At 27.1% G+C, this 15,672-nt stretch overlaps 1 protein-coding gene and 1 long non-coding RNA gene across 4 annotated transcripts in view; one reads left to right on the top strand and one right to left on the bottom strand.

Annotated features, from left to right (window-relative positions):
* The window catches only part of LOC126906559 (uncharacterized), a 34,546-nt gene that overhangs the window by 7,901 nt on the left and 10,973 nt on the right, over positions 1-15,672 (top strand). The gene's annotated exons all lie outside the window — the stretch shown is intronic.
* On the bottom strand, positions 8,927-11,024 carry LOC126906556 (uncharacterized). Of its 3 annotated transcripts, XM_050687136.1 has the most exons (3): positions 10,341-11,024; positions 10,093-10,274; positions 8,927-9,608 (listed from the first exon to the last, which is right to left on the bottom strand). In XM_050687136.1, exons 1-3 carry the CDS (start codon positions 10,912-10,914, stop codon positions 9,309-9,311), a joined length of 1,056 nt encoding a protein of 351 aa, XP_050543093.1. In that variant the 5' UTR covers positions 10,915-11,024; the 3' UTR covers positions 8,927-9,308. The 3 variants fall into 3 exon arrangements, with proteins under 3 accessions (XP_050543093.1, XP_050543092.1, XP_050543091.1); XM_050687135.1 differs by having other exon boundaries at positions 8,936-9,608; positions 10,126-11,024; XM_050687134.1 differs by having other exon boundaries at positions 8,938-9,608; positions 10,093-11,024.

Raw genomic sequence — 15,672 nt, forward strand, 5'->3', positions numbered from 1 at the left:
ATCAAGTAGCTTTTGGAATAAAACACCAATTTTTTTAAAATTAAACACTATCTAAAGATTTGCATCGAAGCGTTTATTTTTGATAGTGATTTTAATCACTGTCAGATATCATTATACTTGATCCAACTATACCACGTCACAACTGTGCCGCAATCCCCCTGTGCTGGGTTTTTTAATATCTATATTAATCAAATTTAACGTCTAAGAAGGAGTACATTTCAGAATAAACCAAAATAATAATAATGAAATTAAACATAGACCCTTATCTTAAAAAGATAATTTTTATTACTATTACTTGCTGTTTTTTCATTTAAAATTTTTAAAATATCAGTAGTTATCTTTGAATACATTCAATGTTATAATACAAATTCTACATAAATTATTTTTAATATCATATTCTGTCATAAATTACTTAAAATACTAGTACTATCTTTCAATTTTAAATTGATTAAAATATAAAGTTAAATAAAAGAAATTGGAGAGGTTAAATTACACTCTTAAAAACCTTCTCAGCATCATTTCGCAGCTAAAATTAAACATTGAAAAATGTTATACATTTTTTCGTTCTTACTTAATTAATTAAAAAAAAAATAGTCATATCACAGTATATAATTAATAGGGCGTAACATTCAAATTTAAAAATAATTGAACAGGAAAAATATCAAATGGTGTTACTGGGTTTTGAGAATTGTTGTAATTTTTTATAAACAAATACAATGTGTGTAATACTTTGTAATATGTTAATTTAGTTATTTGTAATTACATTCATACATAAATAAAAAAAATTCCATTGTTAATTTTATTTAATTCGATATAAATTTAACACTAAATTTATTGTATAGAATACATTTTAAAAAGTATACAGGGAAAATAAGAAAATCTAAATGAAAAAATTTATTTTATCTTCTGAGCGCGAGTTCTAGTTTTTATGTCTAGGTTTCTCATCGATTAATTTTTGTAACCCGACTTCTTCCAAGTATTTTTTTGTGATAAATTTGCAGTATCTTTCTATTACTTCTTCAAAATGTTCAATTGTCTTCGTAGGGTCCTTTATCTTTTGATAAGTTGTTGAGTAATTTTCCAAAAAACGTGATGAATCTGAGGTCATTTTGTTTCTTGGAATGCACCGTGTATGTAAATATTCAAAAGAGTCTGTGTTTGATTCGTTAATTTTTTTTATGATATCATTAATATTACTATCAGATTGGAATTTATCTATAATTTGTGTTCTGTAACGTGTGATTATAGATTTAGGTCGTGAATAAATTTCATATAAATTTATAGATGGTGTATTATTTTTTTCCTCACTATTAAAAATTGAAAAAGTTTCGGTATCTTCTTTGTTAGATCGAGATACTGAAAAAATATTATCGATATTATCTTTTTCAATTATTGAATTGCTTTCAAAATTATATTCTATTGTGTCACCAATGGAAATAATATCTTCTATTGTTTCATTTATGTTAGGGGTAAACATCTTCAAAATGTTTATAAAATAAATAATCGTGCTTTGAGTTTTTCTTATTGCTGTGATGAACTTTACCATGCAATTTGAACAATCACTTTCCTTCACAAACAGATCACATGATGTTACCATATGTTTTGAGAGAATTCCAAACATCCATATTGATTCCACATATTTACAGCTAAGTAATTGATAAATTTTAGCAATAGTTTCATTCAAATTTTTCCCTGTGAATGCAAAATCTTCACCATGGGCCTTTTTCTTTAACAAATTATTAATTTTTAAAGTAGAACCACTCTTTGCATCTAATGCTTTAGGAAAATGAACTTTTGGCCAACCTTTAGCTTGAAATAATATATTCAGATCGGTAATGTCTATTCTAGATGTAACCGAATTTGTTTTTTGTGAACTGCATATTATAAAGTTCACTAAAAAAATATAATGTATTAATAAAAGGAATGTATAAGCGAATTTACAGTTCATTTTTATAAATTATAACTTAAATTATTAAAATAGCTTGTAGAGTTGGATTAACTGCCACGTAAATATAAAAAATTTTGATTTTATAAATTGAAACTTTAAAAATATACATTTTTCGTAAGTAAATATCAAGTAAGAAACATATTTGATTATCAGTATGAATATTTTTCTATTTATGTATTTAACAAAATTACTTTACTATACAAATAAATTACTCAAATGATAAAATGTTTAAATGCATAAATATATTATAAGTTTTGCTAAAAAATTATTTATTTATATACAGTATGATTTATTAAAAATACTACCACCGTTTTTTCGTCAAGTAAGGATTTATTCATTAAAATGTATGGAATATAGTTTCATTTATTTATATGGTTTATAAAAGTATATCTGGTGGTAGTTTTCAATGTAAACTTTCAAAAGTTACATTGTAAATCGTAATTATATATATCTGATGGTAAATAATTTAACAAAACTTTCAACCAAATGATAGTCATTTTCAAAATATTATATAATAAGAAGTAATCACTTGTGGCTAATGTTGTTGAAACATAAAAATATTACTTTTTGAAATATTAGTGTTCAATGGTTTAGACACGTTCAGGAATGAGATAATGTTTTATTTTTACACTTTATGTATTTATTTTTACCGTAACAGAGGGTTTTTACTATACATTTTTTTTTATAATTTTTGTATGACAATCCGAATAACATTTTTTTTTAATTACTATTTGGACAATTATTGAATTAAAACCATTGTAATACAGAAATTAGGTATGTAGGTATACAGGTCATCAGAATTTAATAAATTAGTAGATTTTTCTATAAATTAAAAATAATATTTATTAATTATAAAAATAATGCCCCTAAGGATAAGATTATAGGCAAATTTATTTACAATATTGTAATAAATTTGCATAATAAAAATTCATTATTTAGTGATATTTCAAAAAAGCCATTATACAGGTCCAGCAGTGAAATGTGACGTTTTTCGCTACAGTATAGTGATGAGAAATTTTGTTGTAAAAAGAAGTAAAAATCTGAAAAATAATACTCATTGAATGCAGTTTTTAATAGTTTATTATTTATTAAAAATTACAGATTTTAAATGTCCACCATTAAACTCTATATATTTTTCGATATTTTCTCGGACGTGGTTCATAACTGCGATTCAAAGTCTCATAAATTCTTCTTATCTCATCAGTTATGTTGTTCTTTAGCTCATCAAGTGTGGGGGGCTTGTTTAGATACACTTTAGACTTTAAGTACGTCCATAAAAAACAATCTAGAGCCGTTCAGTCAGAAGAACGTGTTGACCAGGCAAGGTCTCCATTTCGGGAAATTAATCTCCCAGGAAACTAATTCCTTAAAAATTGCATAACTATTTTAGCAGTATGACTAGTTGGCCCATTCTGTTGAAACTATATTTCGTGATCTACGTAATTTGGCAGAAAGAAATGTTTGTAGCATTTACATATATCGCTCCAAGATAACGGTTACAGTTCGATTGTTCTCTTTAAAAAAATACGGTCCCGAATGTTGCAATACCGTACCAAACCGTAATTTTTTCAGCCCATAAAGATTTCTAATGCAACTACATTGGTTGTTCTAATATCGAAAGTTTTGTTTATTAACAAAATTCGATAAATGAAAATGAGCTTCATCCGACATGATTAAATGATCTATCAGATCTGGTCTTCGTCCAACAATCTTACAAATTCCTTCAAAATGCAAGTCGGTTAAGTGAATCTTGTGGGGATAATTGATGCACAATCTGTATTTATAATCCAGTGCCGTATCCTGTATAACACAATAGATAAATTGTGTACGCAATCATTTTAATACACATATAATACAAACATTTTCAAGAACTTAAACTAGAAAGAACATTTAATTTAGCCTGCAATTAAAAAAAAACTCAATGGTTTATTTTGTTACAATTATATTACAATCGATCGATTGGGATATTATGTATGATAATTGAACGGTACTTTGAAACCTATTTGACAATTAATTCAAGACTATCAATGAATGCATTTAATATTTTAAAAATCAATTAATTATCGTTAAACAACATTCTATCAATTAGAGGTAACAAATTGTTTTTAAACGATATATTTTGAATAGATAGCTCAGTAATTTTAAATTAAAAAATATATGATGTATTAATTTTATTTTATTTATATAAAAAAGTTAAATATTTTTAAGTTTCTTTGATAACGAAATTTTTCTATTACTTATTGTTTAAAGAAAGAAAATAGTAGGTAAATCTGTTAAATATCTACTATTAACCATAATTAATAGTGATTAATCCGCCATTGCCATTGTAGATTTACAACGTTTTACTGGTGAGCAATAACACTTATAATTCTCCAAATTTTTGGAGGCAAATTTAATATTTAGGAAGACTATATCCTCACCCTTATGGCACCTATTTAGGGAGAGGGGTCCATCAAATTTATGCTTGAAATATTAAAATAAACATAGAAGTTTCACTCTGTATGTATAATATAACTATAATGGTATCTAGGACCATTAAGAAGGAAAACTTATTCACTTGCATCTAGAAGCCTTAATGAAGCTAAAAAAGCTTAAACACAAGTATAAATTAAGTATTAACCGAAGATTCTGGAGCAAGTAGCAATAATACGCTTTATCAGGTACTAAAGGACTCAAAAAATGATAAACTTAATTAGAATATAGGAATATATACAATTGTTAGCTTACAAAATAATTTGTATTTTTGCACAAATAATCATAATTTAATGTTTTATATAATTACATAGTTATTAGTTACATAATTCAATATAAAGTGCAATTTATTTTAATAAGTTCAATTAAATTAGCCACAAGTGATTAATTTTTATTATATATCATTTATTTAATTAATTATTATGTTTTAAAATAGTTACTTTGAACTTCCATACACAAACTCATAAATACACACATCTCTTTAAATATGTGTATATATTTTTAATTAGACACATTTATTTTATTATGTTTTACAACTTATATTGATTAAGTAAATCCAATTTTTTTCTTTGAGTTGGTGTTGAAAATTTTAATAAATGAGCATATGTCCAGCATTACGTAACAAAATATATAAATTTTTTATGTTTTCTCCTTTTTTTTTTTATTATGCATCTTCAAGCCACATCACTTGTGCTATATCAGTAAGCTAAATTGAGTTTTATTTTAATTATTTACCACTAAATATTTGTATTTATAATATATTTGAATAACAAACCATCAAGTCTTTAAGATTTTTACTTACACATAATTTTTTTTTTTCACTAAAAAAGAATTAAAAATTTCAGTAAGGAAAAAGATATTATAATATCTATATTTTATGTATGTGTTTTCCATGTCTCAGGCGTTGTGCTTCCTCCTTCTTTTTCAAGATGAATTTGGCAAACGCCTGGACGAGCCTCCACGCTTCCCGGTTCCACAACATAAATCCACCATTGACCCGACTCGGAACGTGAACCCCAGTAGGGACTCCAAAGAGTGCCACTCCTGGGCCCACACTTCGCCCCGGAAAAGGGTGTGCAGAACGCTGTCTACCTCTCCCGGACGAGAGCGGTCGCCCGACGAGGCCGCTGCTTTGCGAATACGGTGTAAGTACTCGTTTAAGCAGCCGTGACCGAACATCACTTGTGTGAGACAATAAGTCATCTCACCGTGAATCCGGTCCAGCCTATCGTATTCTATGAGAGACCTGGTCCACTCACCTCTCGTTGCCTCCACCGAGAGGCGAGTCAGCATCTCCCTCGGTCATGTCAGATTAAGCATGAGTTCCGCAAGGCTATTCATGACTTTCTGGGCCCACTGGGCCGCACGAATAATGTGCGTACTTTAGACGTTTGTCTACGATCAGTAGACAAACAAATTACAAATTAGTCATGGAATCCTTAAGCGGGATCTCCACCCCCAACTTGTACCTGCCCATGAACAAGACCGCTTCCAGAGCAAGGTTCAGTCCACTCCCCTCTTACTGGATCCTCGTGGTGACTACGCTGAGCGCACAGTTTGCACGAGATCCAGCCTCTTTGGACGAGGCGCCTTCGCCACCACCAGTGTGTCATCTTCATAGCAGATAACGCGCACGTGTGGTGGTAGCGGAACACCGCGTCGTAAGCGATGTTCCACTGCAGAGGCCCGAGAACCGATCCTTGCGGGACGCCGCCATTTACGGGTTTGATTCTCGGGCCCGCAGCACTCTCGTAAGCGATGACCCGATCGCTAAAGTACGACCGGATCATTTGTTCGAGGTACGGAGGCACCCGAAATGCGTCCAGTGCTTCAAAGATGTGTGACCAACGAATGGAGTTGAATACGTTTCGGAGTCTAGGCTCACTTCCACTCCGAAGCCCTGATCGGTTTTCGTCCGTGGACCTCCCCTCCTAAAACCAAATTGGCTCTCAGCCAATCCACCGAAGTCGGCCAGGTAGGCTTCGATCCGGGTGACAAGCAGCTGCTCAAGGATCTTTCTCAGGTCGTTCAACATGTAAAGCCGTCGGTAGGACGAAGGGAGACCCTCGGGCTTGTCACCTTTTCTCAGAAGCACAAACCTGGCCTTCTTCCACTTCATGGGGAATGCACCCTCCAGGAGACACCCAACCGGTTTGCGACGGCGCATATCCAATCCATGGAGAGGTCGTTTACCAACCCCCACATCCATTTTGGAATTGTGGCGGGGCCGAGAGCAGTGATCTGATACTTAATTAGTAAATTAAAGCTACTCAAATTGTAGCTATTTTTTGAACTTCTATTAATATACATAGACACTCACTAATGTGTATATGCATAATCAATTATTTGATACAATAATTTTTGTAATAGGTGTTATAAAGTAATTTATTTCCTTACTCGTGATCACACTGCACTGCGGCAGGTTTTGTTTATCAATAAATTCCAAAGTGAACAATCTGGTTTTATTTAATCTTAAATATTACATTAAACCAACCGTATGGTATAATTAAATAAAAATAATTCATCCATGTGATTATGGGCTAATAAAGTCTTCCGTGCGACTGTGAAACAATTTGACACGGTCGCTTTGTGATACACGATGCGCGCGAGTCGTGCCACCTTTATCAGCCGTCGCCCTACCACGAGTATTTGACTGACGAACATCGTGTGCCTTACTCTAAAGTCCAGCAAGTGCTACACGACCGACGACAACCTGCAATCATACGTTGAGTCTTCTTCCCGTTGTCAAAGTGACAACGTAGAGGAAGTACTCCACCGACTCCGGACGTGCCGCATGACTCGACGAACCAATCCGCACTCGCATACCGTCGCCATCAACGCTGCTAACTTTTTGACGACGAGGATAGTGCCGGATACCACGTCCCCTCATCAAGTTCCGCAAAGATTATTATTAACTGTATTTGTTTTTTTTTTTTTAATTATCCGCTATTGCTTATTAATAAACTGCCCACGGGTCACAACACTTAAAACCAGTGTCGACTACATTATTGCGACGTTAATCGTGTCAAATTATTGATTTAAATTACTTGTTTGCTTATAAAATATATATTTCCTCTGTGTGACAAAACTAACTAAATCAATATAATGTAATAATTAATGTCTGCAGGCTACTAATATTTTCATAACATTAGCGAAAATATATATAATGTTTAGTATGCGGCTTTCTATTGTTTTTAATATTTTTAACAAATGACCTGTTTTCTTACTTTTTCAACACTCTGTATAGTTGTTTTTACTATGATAATAAAATTGATATATAAGTTGTTTTCCAACTAAACCCTCATATAAAATAAACAAATAATCCAATATCCTTATATATAACAAAATATAATATTATACCATTTTCTTACTAAACACTAGTAAGTGTTCTACGTTCAAATGTAAGTACGACGACAAACATAAATTATTTTGTATGATTCCAGAATGTATTATTATTATTATGATTATGGTATAACAATAATAATACTTTCTGCAATAGCATATTATGCATGAATTACATAGATTTTGTTCCAGATAAAAATATTGTAAAATAATATTAGTAACAATAACTATTAAATTAAATAACATGAATGCATATACTTTATGATAATTATAAAAATAATTCAGAACTTATTGTGAAACTTTTTTCGTCATAATTGAATGTCTAATGCTCTTGTCTATTTAAGTGCTTCCCGTTTATACTCTTTGAATACTCGTATGTAGCAGTCTATTAATACATGAAGAATAGTTCACAGAACTATAGTCTTCATAATCACAGTGTGAGTGCTCTGTTAATTTCCATTTGTAGAGAAGCTACTTACAGCGCCTGAGTCCTTTGTATCATAGGCTTAATATAATCCACTCACGATGGGCTAGTATATATTTCAGTATCAGGTCGATTAATGTTTGTATTATGTTGACGCTGTCTGGATTAGATTTCTGCCACTTTGATTTGTATTCAGATCATTTTAGCGTTTTTCAGTAAGTTTTTTCAAAGTAATGCGAGCAGGTTTTCTAGATTGAAGTCTCAGACTTCCATTGTATATTATGTTATGGTGTATTATGAAAAATTGATTTTCAACGAAAGTCAAGAAAGTATTATAATTATATATAAATATGGTTTTAAGATAATTTTTTTTATCTTCAATGAACCACTTTTCATTAATATCAATATCTATGAAAATTGTTTGTCAAATTATTTCTAATAAACTACAAAAAATTTAAATGAAATTTAATTAATAACTGAAATTACCAGGAAAATACATGTATGCTAGAGATCAGTTCGAGCCGAGCTAACCCGAACTGATTTGAATTTTTATGTAGTTTATGGTTTATGACCGGATTTTTATATAAAGGGTGATTCTTCTATCATTAACATTCAATTATGAAGTATTTTTTATACCTCATAAATATGTCATTTATATAATTTTAAATGACCATATATATAAGTAACTAGTTTATTTGTTTTAAATATTTTTCTAAATAAGAAAATATGTAATTAATTATTTTAAAATTTAGTTAAATAATTAATTCTTAATATTATATAAGTGAACACTACGTTACTATTATATTTATTTCAGTATTGTTCCCAAACCTAATTATTACTAGTTGTAACGATTGTGATACATTGTCATCATGTAAATTAGCAAACTTAACTATTCAATATCTAATTAAGTGTTGCTTATTAAATGTTAATAATAAAGAAATTATAAAAAAAACTAAACACGGAACACTTTATCTATAATATGAAAAAATCATAAAATTAAAATTTTATAAGTTCTGAAAATCTGAAAAAATCTAGTAGTTAATCATTCATTGATGAAACATGACATCATCAAACATATCTTTTAAAATATGTATACAAAAATATTAATTAATTAAAAACTATTTAGTTCTGAGAAAATAACTTTTTGCAGGATTTCAAAGATTGAAGAATTTTATAAAAAAATGAAAAAATTATAGATTTTGATAATGATGAAAACATAGGTTTGTGTTTTTTGCCATTATTTAAAGAACTCTCTGGTTGACTTTGATTAGGTAATTTTTTTATATTGGTTCCATCAGATTCTGATAATTTAATTATAACCTCATTTTGATTTTCTGTATCCATCAATATTTCATTTTCAAGTTGTAAACTGGAATCGTTATTCTTCTTAAAATTATCATCATTAAGTAATCTTGAAATAATCTATTTTAAATGATCAAAATTAGTAAAACAATAGATTTTAATCAAACTTAAAATGCAAAGCAAATTGTCAACAGTATATGAAATTAGTTTTTGATAATTTTCATTTAAGTATTGAAGTATTATGGGATTCAATTTTATATAATAATATTTGAACGGGAGTTTTAAATCGTTAATAGAACATAAAAAATATATTTACAAACAATTTATAATTACTATAATTTATTTAAAATCTTTTAAAATATGTATAACAACATTACATGCACGCGAGAACTCATAACAAAATTCTTTAATTAAATTTTTTTCTAACATTAATTTTATTTACATAGAATAATTAATACATAAAATGATCATTACTTAAAAAAATATTCCTAAATGTTTTCGAAGTTTATGAAGTGTATTAAAAATATAAGAATGAAGTATGGAGTCAATAAAGTATTAAGTATACTGACCATGAATTAAGCAATATTATTACTTATATAATTACAGTTTTATTGTTTAATAGAAGGCTGTCCTTTACCATTTCATTAATCACAAGAGAATTACAGTCTGATTCAACCTGTTTACAAAAATTAGTCAAAATTTTTTCTAAATTATTGATTACGCCAATTGGATGATTTTTATTTTGTTGATTGTCAATGTTGAATATTGCTTTTTGAATATTAGATTCTGCGTCCGTAAATAAATTGTGTCTTAGAAGGCATTGTTTAAATAAATAATTTTTAGATAACTCACTGACTTCGTTTAGTGTTTTTATCATATCTGCCATTTCATACTCAACCATAAAATTTCCAATGACGTGAATTTTAAAATTTAATAAAATTTTACTAACGTGTAAGACATTATCTACTTCTTCGGGTTTAAACAAGTGCAACATTTTTGTCATAGATCCAATCATATGTTCAGACTTCCGAAGAGTATTAACAAATTTACTTTTGCATATTTTGTAATACTTCACATCTAATGGTTCGTAATACATACATTCTTTTGCTAATGCATTTGAATAGGTAATAAGTAACCTCATTACTTCAGCGTACTTACAATTAAAGATTTGATATATTTGAAAAATTTTGGTAAATACGTTTTTTTTATTAAACACACCTTCTTCAATATCATTACTCGGTATCACAGAGCTCATGGATATATATTTCTTTGATTGAATATCTTTGGCCATAGGCCCTTCAAATTCTATCCAACCATTAGTACGAACTAGGCAATTTAAAAATTCAATATCTGAACAAAACACAAAACAATTTGTGAACGAAACAAAGAAAAATATGCATAAACTTAATAAAGTTTTTGTGTACATTTTCCAGTGATAACTAAATACAACAATTATGAATACTAAGTATAATTATAATGAAATATGCATAAAACCGAGTAAGATTACAAATATCTATTTAGTCAAATAATATAATGAGTTAAACTCATTTAAATAGTATATAAAATACAACAATGATTATTTTTTAAAACATAAAATACTAAAGATTATTTTTCAAAATTTAATACAAACACTTGAGTAAATAAGTTATATATCAAAAAAATTTCGTTAGGTGAACGCAAACAGGGTGTTTTATTGCTATATTCTCACTAAAATATCTCTTGAAGAATAAACAGCTTCTGCTAAAACAATACTGTCAGAGTACAATATCCAAAACAGGGTATTTTTAAAATACATGTCTGTTATTGTAATAAAATGAGTAATCTAACTATTTGAGATACTTTCCAAAAGACAAGGTTGTTCTTGCATTGATACAGTAATCTATTACGTCGTTTATTGTATAAAAAATTAAATGTATAGATATTTTTAAAGTAAAATTTCATTTAACTTTTTTTATTATAAAAAATAAAACTCCCTAACAAATAAAATGTATTACATGGATGTATCCATGCATACTAATCGTGCATTAACCAAACGATAACTACAATTAATTATTTATAAATAATTACACTGACATGGTAAAGCTTTTACCAATTCTATATTTTCAAATATCTAATTTTTTTTGTTTAGAGAAAAAAAAATGCAACATTTTCAATATTTTACTTTTATATGTATATAAGTAGAATATGATGTGTTTTAATTATAAAACAAATAATAAACAGTTAACTCGAAAAATAACTAGCAAATAGGATAATTTTTAAATATCTACAAAAAACCTTTAGTTACTTTCAACTCTTCAGAAACATAAAATTATTTTAAGAATTTATAAATGATATATAAATAAAAATAAAAAACACATCAACTTATTTTTGAAAATTTAAGGTCCTAACTTATCTATTGATACGAAAGATGAAGAAAATATTCAAATAAATAAACAAAAGAAAAAGAGTAAAATTATTTTGAATATGTAAAAACATATAATTTAAAAAGGTAATTTTTTTGGCTTCGAGGCGAAACTGAGAAAGTATTAATTTTACCATGATGTATTTTTTTTTTCTTTTGTGTCTGTTGCCGCTTTTTTTAAGGTCTCACTGGACTGAATTCTTTCAACGATACGTCAAAAGATCACAAACCGTATCTAGTTGAAGACATTACCCTTAAAAATTGAAAAAAATTCCCTCATTTCATGTATATGGGGAAAATCTCCAAAAAAATTACAATTTTTAAAATCAGTAAATTTTGTCATTTTCTTTCTTAAACTTCTATAACTTTTCCTGAAATTAAAAAATTAACATGATTTTTTTTATAATTAAACCTTAGATATTTTCCTTTCATTTTATATCATTTTTTTAAAAATCTGTAAACCTGATCACAAGAGGCATTCAAAAAAGCAATTTTTGCACACAAGTTAAGCTTTTTCAATTTATAAAGTGGGCGTCCAAAACTTGAATCATATGTATAAAAAGTAGAACTTTTTTAACCTAACTTTTTGAAAATGTTCTAAAAATACTGCGGCCTTTAAACATATGTCAAATTAAAGCTTATTATAAATACTATATGTTCAAAAAAAAAAAAATTGTCCTGACGTCTATTTTTCTATGGAAAATGGACGTTGAATTTAATGAAAAATGTAATTTTTATGTAAAAATCAATGTTTAATATAAAATATTTTAATATTTTAAACTGTAATAAATTTTTGAAAAATGAACGAACCAAAATAATTTTTTTATATAAATACTTAATGTATTTTCTTTTCATTTTATATAAATTTTATGATAATTTGATCCTTTACCTGCCCACAGGAGGGGATTAAAAATAGCAACTTTTTTACATAACTCAACTTAAATTTTAAAAATGTTCCGGAAATACTGCGTCTTTAAAACATATGTCAAATTAAAACTTATGTTACGTACTATAAATTAAAAAAAAGTCCCGACGGCTTATCTTTTTTGTGCAAACGGCAAAAAATGCTATTTATTTTTTTTGTTTATTAAAATATAAGCTTTTTTGAATTTTTGAAAACTCGGAAATTTGTATAAAATGTAGAACTTTTCGAATTTCACTTTTTAATATGTTCCGGGAAATCTGCGTCTTTTAAATATATGTTAAAATAGAGCTTACATTATGTACTAAAAGTTCAAAAACAAAATTTGTACCGACGACCTATTTTCTATGCACAAATGGTAGTTGACGTAAAACAATGATATTTTTGCTTTTCGAATAATTCACCAATTTTTTAAAATTAAACACTATTTACAGATTATCTATGCCTTTCTTATGACATTGATTATAATCACTGTCAGATATCATCTAAACTTGTGTCTACTATGCCATGTTTATACTGTGCCACGACCCTACTGTGCTATCGTTTTTTTTATAATAAAAGAACCCTTGATTGTTATTATTAATTATAATATATTTTTAAAATTTAATAATTTAATTTTTTAATAATTATTAACTTGTTATATACAGTTAATTTTGGAAGTACCTCAACAAAATTAAAAATACTAATTTTTTGAAGTTGAAAAATATATTTTTATTTATATTGTAAAAATAATTGTAATGTATAATTTGATATTTCATATATCGTTCGATATTTAAAATCAACCAAGCTCTAGATTTTATTATAATATAGTTATTTTCTATAGTTAGTATATTTTTAAAAATATATAATTTTCATATATTTTTCTCTTAAGTTATTTAGGAGGCAAGTAAAAAATTAGTATTTGAAAATCATTGGTATTTATAAAATATATTGAAAATTTATTTTATAAAAATAAAGTTTAGGAATTTCTTGTAATTCAATAATTTATATCAAAAGAATCATAATTAGGGTCCGACATTATATATAATTATAAATTTTGTTTAAGGCACTTTGAAAAATTCCAAGTATATTTTTTTTTATTATATTAATTAGATTAATTAAAGTAGGCCTTCACGTATTAAAAAAAAAGAAAATTAATACGTAGACTATACTACGTAAGTTATATTTCATTTTTCTAGATATAATTTGATAGATTTTTTTTTAAATAATGTTACTAATAGTTTGGTCATGCTATCAGGAAAGAGGAATTGGACACTATAATAACAGTTATGGAAATGAATGTTCATGGAAGAAGCGGTAGAGGAAAATCAAAAAAGAGGTAGAAGGATGTGATCGAATGTGATATGAGAACGGCTGATGTATGCGTAGATGATGTTAGATATTGAGTTCAAGTGTAAGTTTAGGATAAGAGTGGCCGACCACAAATTGTTTGGATAAAGATGAGGAAAATGGAGAAAAAGAAGAAGATTATCGTAATAATGTAATTTGATCATTACAAAAAAAATATTATACAATAGTAAATAGAAAAAAATAGTATATAAAATTTGTAAGAATGCTCTAAATATGTGTCAAAATCGTAATTTGTTTAGTTTTGGCATAAGTAGCATACATAAAAAATGTATATTAAATTAAAGCTAATTTATTACTTTTTATACCGACAAAAATGTGTCCAATGTCTTTTGTAACGAAAATAAACATCAAAGTAGAACGATTTATGTGTTAAATTGTAAATTTCAAAAAAATTTTAATATGTTATTAAGCAAAAATGCTTTAAATCTTTTTTAAAAAATTAAAGTAAACTTTATTGTCGTGTTAAAAGAGAGATATAGAAGACTAATTCCTCATAATTTTTTGAAAAATTAAAAAAAAAAGATATATGCTTTAATTTTGTATAATAAAATAAAATATAAAAGGTTGTTGGGTGACCACAATCACCCTTTAAAAAAAAATTTTAAAGCTTTCCTAGTGAACATTTTTACTTTTCAAACTTTTACACTTAAAATTTTAATAGATAGTTAGTATAATTATAGGATTAACTTATTTCTGTAAAAATATCACTTCAATTTTTTCTGTAGTCAGCCGTCTAAATAAAATAATTTTTTTTTTGCATTCAACAAAAAAAAAAACAAATCAGTTACAACAGTGACAAAAACAATAGCAATTATAGCGATAACAATAAAAACAAAACAACAAAGGCAGAAAAAAAAATAATAACAAATATATCAATAACAACAACAACAACAACAACAAAAATTACAAAAACAAATATGAAACGAGTTAAATCGTCAGTATAGCTCCAAACTCGAAGCTGTAACTGTCGCTCTGGTGATCAACTCTACGAGAAGTTAAATATAAATAATATTGTTTATAGCTAAAACATATCTTAATAAATTAACATTTTATTTACTTTTTGAAATAACATATAGTACGATTTTTTCTTCATTTAATTGGTCTGTTTTTTATTACTACAGCCACTAAAAATGTCATTAATCTAATTTTATTATTACAATTTGATTCCTTATTATTATTTAAATAATTTTTGCAGTAATTATATTTAATATTTCAAAAAAAACACATTTTTTGAAATATCGCGAGTGTTCAATGTCATCAGTGTAATATATGTATTTTATAATTACATTGTAATATTTTTGGTTTCAACAATTATAGTTACAAATTACTAGTAGTACTTATATAATGTTATGCATAATAATTCTGTATAATATTATATATAATTATATTATCTAGAATTATTAATAGATTAATAGGTAAAAAATAATTTTACCTAACTAATAATGTGCAAGTTTAAAACATTATTTGCGCCTAAAGTTATGAGAATAGGGTTTATGAATATTCTAGTCAAT

Source organism: Daktulosphaira vitifoliae, unplaced genomic scaffold, assembly GCF_025091365.1.
Source record: "Daktulosphaira vitifoliae isolate Bord-2020 unplaced genomic scaffold, ASM2509136v1 Scaffold_5, whole genome shotgun sequence".
NCBI classification, from domain to species: Eukaryota; Metazoa; Arthropoda; class Insecta; order Hemiptera; family Phylloxeridae; genus Daktulosphaira; species Daktulosphaira vitifoliae.

Bases quoted from the DNA above. Each gene is read 5' to 3' on its own strand.
- LOC126906556 (XM_050687134.1), bottom strand. From the start codon at position 10,914: ATGTACACAAAAACTTTATTAAGTTTATGCATATTTTTCTTTGTTTCG. The intron at 9,609-10,092 runs GTAATTATATAA...CATTTAAAATAG, and splicing joins TTCTATTAAACAATAAAACT to ATTATTTCAAGATTACTTAA.